General features: G+C 38.3%; 1 protein-coding gene across 1 annotated transcript in view; it reads left to right on the forward strand.

Moving 5' to 3' along the window:
• Positions 1-4,993, forward strand: part of CFTR (CF transmembrane conductance regulator) — a 159,977-nt gene extending 154,984 nt beyond the window's left edge. Inside the window, exon 27 of the mRNA XM_066591817.1 lies at positions 1,518-4,993. Within this exon, the coding sequence (XP_066447914.1) occupies positions 1,518-1,724 (207 nt within the window). The 3' untranslated portion in view covers positions 1,725-4,993. The remainder of the gene's footprint in view (positions 1-1,517) is intronic.
• The last annotated feature ends 1,007 nt before the right edge of the window (positions 4,994-6,000 follow it).

Genomic DNA, 6,000 nt, shown 5'->3' on the forward strand with positions numbered 1-6,000 from the left:
TTCTTACTAATTAACATTTGTGGGACATCCTGCAGATCTAGGTTGCATATCGTAGTGTGACACTAGGTATCTCTTGATGTGGGATTTTCAAAGGGTTCCTTTAACTCTCCTTTGGTAATGTGAGAGGAGAATAACTAATTACATGCAAGAAAGGAAAGTTGTTTGACATAATTTTACTTATGACATAGCTGCTCATAAGAGTCTTCTATGACTGCCAACTTCCAAAGCGTATTTTACCATTCTGGATATACCAAAAATAAATAGGCCAGAGTACTAATTTGAGACAATTTTGAATTCCGTGGTGGCCTGAGGCTGAAACCCTTGGCGTTTGATAAGAGAGACACATAAAAAATGATAAGCATATAGCTGAGCTATTGAAAACATGGATTATCGCAGGAACTTTGTATATCATAGACATTTCTTATTAGGCAGCTAGTTTACAAAGTAGTTTTCCTGCACTTAAGCCGGTCTTACATGGGCGAATTGTCATTGTGCATCGCGCTCGCAATTTTCCTGCACACAACATGCGATACCAGTAGCCCATTGATTTGTATTGGGCCACTCACATCTGCAATTTTTTTTAATTTTGCATGAGTGAATTGTGGCATGCTCTATCTTGGTGCATTTTATGCGTGCATACTTGCTGCATGCTCATATGCGAGAGATACATGCGCGGCATTCCAGTACACACGTTCTTGTGACCCTGGCCTTAGAAGTTAGATTTAATTAAACTCTAGGTTAACTTTTTATTGAAATGTACCCTTTTTAAGCCAGATGGTTCAGATAATACAGAAGGAAAGCTAGGGAATGTATATTCCTCAACAGGAAGAATTAATATGGCACGGGTTACAGAGAAAGTCGGACCTCATATTGTTTACCCCCACTTACTGGGTAAATGCTTGTCTACTCAGCGCTAAAAAGAAAAAAGTAGTGGGAACATTTTTTTGATGGTGTCCACTTTTGTTTCAAGACATTTTTAGGATTCAAAAGTGTTATAGAGGCTTCATAAATATGGACTGTGCCATAGGAAAATTAATCAAAGCTAGTGAAAGGGTAAAATGGAGCAGCAGCTCATGGCAACCAATCTGGTTTGTGCTTTGCAGCTAAGAAGAAGAGCTGGAATCTGATAGCTGTGAACAACTGCTCCGTATTACGCTTACACTAGTTTTGATAAATCTCCCCCATTATCCCAAAAGCAACAATGAAATTATATTGTGAAGTAAGAAATTCAAAGATTAACCCCTTCAGTGGCAAGTTTATTATTACCATGTCATGCTTCACAGGGCAGGTTTTTTAAATGAGTCAACAATGCAATTAAATCTCACAAGTAATTATTAAGGAATGCAGCAATCACATTTTCTGTAATAAAAGGATACATTATAACAATTTTAACTGCATGGTCAATGCAGCAAGCCCCGGAGATTTTCTGGGCATGCCACTAAAGGGGTTAAACCAACAGATGCATTTATCAGATTATATATTCATGCTTGAAATGTATCCAAATCCTTTCCTTTCAGGTGATAGAAGAGAATACAGTGCGGCAATATGATTCCATACAGAAACTCATGAATGAGAAGAGCTTCTTCAAACAGGCCATGAGTCACTCTGATCGCTTGAAACTATTTCCTCTGCACCGCCGAAACTCCAGTAAGAGAAAATCCAGACCCAAGATCACTGCCCTACAGGAGGAAACAGAAGAAGAAGTGCAAGAGACAAGACTGTGATCAACACAATGCCAAATGTCTCCAACAAAGTGTTTATTTCTTCCTAGTTACAGCAGATGCCAATGAGAATAAAAAATATAGCAATCTTCATAACATTCCTTAAAGGGGCACTAACGTTTCAGAAAACGTATGTTCATGTAATAGCCTGTGTGTGTCTCATCAATCTTGTAATATACTTTCATTAAAAATGTTCCTTATTTAGCACTGTAAATCAAGTTTGAAGTGGCTGCCACTTTCAGATACTCTGCAATCCACTGTCTGTTGTTAGGTACTGAGCTTCCACAGTAATAATAGCAAACCACATCTCTCTGATGAGCTAATAGAATATGAAATGTTTTATAGTTTTGTATTTACTTTAAACTTTTTCTCTTTTTAAATGTTTTTTTTTTCCAATTCAAATTAAAAGCAAAGAACCTACTTTGTTAGAATATTGAAAAAAAGGGTTTGTTGTTTAAAGTGTAGCAAGCACATAAGAATGTATTTATAAATACCCCCCATACTAAATGACTAATACTGTACAGTCAAGATGTGCTGCAGCAAAACCATTCATGGAGAGTTGACTGGTAGATGTACCCTCGGATCACACATTAAGGATTTTGGTGCAGATTTTCACCCCCTGAATTCACTCACTGCATTACAATAAATGAATTCTGTGATGAAGATCTGCATCAGGAGTATCCTTCCTTTTGTCCAAACCTCATTCACTTAAATTGACCTGTGCACATTGCTGCTGAAATCCCTCAGCGATTCCGTCGCGTTAGCTCTAAGCAGGTAATTGTGAGAAAGGAGAAATTTATTTGAAAGATTTCACAGTAATATTACTAAATTATTGATACACTGAATAACATTGTCCTTTACACTTGTTACTGCCGGATTTGCTTCGTTTTGTGGATTTTTTTTTTTTTAGACTTTTATATTCAAGATAATCTGTATATTTATAAAAAAATGTCGCCATCAGCTGTATATTGCTAGAAGACAACAAAATAGCATTTCATTAGCATTATAATTATGATTTTTATTCTTAATTTCATTTAGCCCATATTATATAAACGTATTTATTTTATTTCCTGTGAAAAAATGTAAATTGCAAATGCATTGTATTTAAAACTTTCAGCATATTGTAGCTTGAAAATCGAACATTTCCAATTGTGTCAAAGATGTATGTTTTATAGAGTGCTTTGAATTTGTTTGATATGTAGTGAGGGGATGTGTAGCGTACTACATATCCGAAATGTATACCCAAAACTAGTACGTATTATAATATTAAACAATATTCAGCGCCACTTATATTACCACTACTGGAAAGAGTACAGAATGAGAAAAACCGACAGAAAAAAAACAACATTACAGTGAGGCCATTTTCAGATCAACATATTTGTACTCCGTAATTGGTCCATTTTTTGTGGCCCTTAATATGTAGCTAAATGTAAATCTATATATCTATTTACATTGCTGTATTTTTCACAGCCATGTTTTAACAAAGCAGCATGCACTCATTTTGGATGCTTTTGCCTCTGTATTTGCATTCATTGGTATTATTTTCTGTTGGGCATTAATAGATCTGTATTTGCCTCGTATAAAATAAAACCAATGACAGAAAATACAGAGGCAAATACAGATTAAATACCGATGAATTACTAATGGCATACGGCTGCAATGTTATCTGTATCACGTCTATATTACGGATTCGTATAAAGGACTTGTGACAAAACGCTCATCTGATACTGGCCTTAAGGTGCTTGCAATGGTGGAAACTAGAGATGAGCGAGTATACACTCTAAGGCACATTACTCGAGCGAGTAGTGCCTTAGCTGAGTATCTCCCCGCTCATCTCTAAAGATTCGGGGGCCGGCGCCAGTGACAGGTGAGTTGCGACGGTCAGCAGTGGGGAGAGAGGGAGATCTCCCCTCTGTTCCTCCCCGCCCCCCGCCGGCCCCTGAATCTTTGGAGACGAGCAGGGAGATACTCGGCTAAGGCACTACTCGCTCGAGTAATGTGCCTTAGCGAGTATACTCGCTCATCTCTATTGGAAACCATTATATTGTTCACCTCTCTGCTACTGAGGAATTTTTATTACCATATGTTCAAACTTATCATTGGGAAAGATTATAACTTTTATGGCAAACAAAGGAGAATTATAGTTGCCTACTCCATTTATTTTAGTGCAAGGCGAAGATGGAGGAGACTTGTATCACTGCAACCATAAATTTCATTGCTACTGCATGGACACAGAGTAAGAGTGATGGCTAAAATGGCTTAAGTATCAACTCAATTGGGGAAAAAGCATTTGTGTGTCCGTAAAAGGAACTTGATAATTACTAAATTACTGCAATCCCAGGAGAACAGGGACTAATTCAGACAGTCTGTAGGAGTGTACCAACAGGGAAAGTGGAAGCAGTGTCCAGTATAATGCAAGCTGGCAGGTTTGTAGAAGTAATGACTGGATTGCAGCTTCGCCCTATTTGTATCATGGACACTATTCTATAAAAGTTCCAGTAATCTGCTGACTCTGCAGTATGTAGCATGATCTCACAGACTATGACATTAGCATCAGCTGTACTGGTGTAGATGAACCACGGATACATTTTTGCCTAATAGAAAAGGATATCACCAAATGTAAATATGTATGCAAATACTGATGCATCTGTATTTCAAGCAGTCTATAGACTTCAGTGGGTGCTTTCAATCCGCAAAATTGACAGAAGTAGAAAGGATTCTCTCCTAGTATTAGATACATGGGCATCATCTATTTAGGTTTTATTAATAAGCTGCAAAAATCCATCCTTCATTTTTAACATTGCTTATTTATTTTTGAGGAGCAAATGCACTTTGTAAATGACAGGTACACACTATACAAATAGTTTTATATACTACAAGTTTGCAGGTTGCAACACATTTTCTCAGATTTGTATTTATTTCCATATTTTTTAATGTTCCTTAATATATTTAACTGATTGAGTAGTTCATTATGTCAAATAATAGTTCTGTGTAGTATAATGTATTATATTCAAATTAGATTCTAAATGTTACATGATTTTGTTGTTTCCTGTTCTTCATTACCTTAGAATTAAATCAATGCTTTTTCTATTAATTCATTGAATTGAGAGTATTACAATTGTAACTACTGCCAATTTATTTCAGTTAGCCAATTATGGAAATGTATTATCTATTCAGTTTAAACACTGCCTGTCAAGATTATTCCAAGATGTATATTTCATATTTTTGGATATTTCAAATTATTGTTTTAATAAAGAGACATTTCCTATGTGTACGTTTGTCTATTCTGAAGCCCGAACACAATATTAGTAGGTGTAGAAGATTGTAAGGTTTGGAAACAAATAATAGAAAGAGGAGTATATCGCAATGTTGGGCATACTGTCTGAACACATTCATGGGTTATGCAAGGCCCTCATTATGTAGGTTCACCCCTGCTTAAGTGTACTGGGGGTGAACATACATAATGAGGGCCTTGCATACAAGGCTTGATTCCATTCAAGGGCTGCATATTGCATTCAGTCCTTTATCACCTGTGTCCAGCAGAAAGGTCACCTTTTCTCCATTATAGGAGATTTAGGCCGCCTGCAGACGGGCGGAAATTCCGCGGCGGGATTCCCCGCAGAATTTCCACCCATACACACCTGCATAGGATTGCATTACAACACGCAATTCTATGCAGACGGACGCGGTTTGTCTGCGCGAAATCACGCGCAGAAAACAAACCGCGGCATGCTCTAATTCTGTGCACGGCTCGCAGACCCCCACACAGAAACGTCCCTTCCCGGCCGCCGGCTCCGCGCATGCGCCGGCTGCCGGCACATGAAAGAGCCGGAGCTGCGGGAGAGGGTGAGTTCCGCGCTGCTCTCTGCAGGCGCTCGGGTCCCGCTGCGAGAATTCTCGCAGCCGGATCCGACCCGGCCGTCTGCAGGCGGCCTTACTGGAGATCGAAAACAGCCAAGGTAAACAATGCAAGTGGAGGACACTGAAGTTGCACTCCCTCCAATTAAACATTTATGGTTAATTCTATGGATATGTCGCAATGGGAAAACCCCTTTATACAGAACGCATGGCATGTCCACTTTTAAATGCACACTAAAGTATTTTGGGGGAAAATAGGATGAATTGAATGAACATGTGTCTTTTTTCGGCCAAACATACTATATTATTTGTGAGTTAACGCAGTAATTTTCCCAGTAGCAAGTGATCAGCAAATTAACTGCAGATAGGATTGTCTTCTACTGGATCTTTTGGGTGCATACCCTGGGCCCAGTGTAGGATC

The sequence above is a fragment of the Eleutherodactylus coqui genome, chromosome 2, assembly GCF_035609145.1.
Source record: "Eleutherodactylus coqui strain aEleCoq1 chromosome 2, aEleCoq1.hap1, whole genome shotgun sequence".
NCBI lineage: Eukaryota > Metazoa > Chordata > Amphibia > Anura > Eleutherodactylidae > Eleutherodactylus > Eleutherodactylus coqui.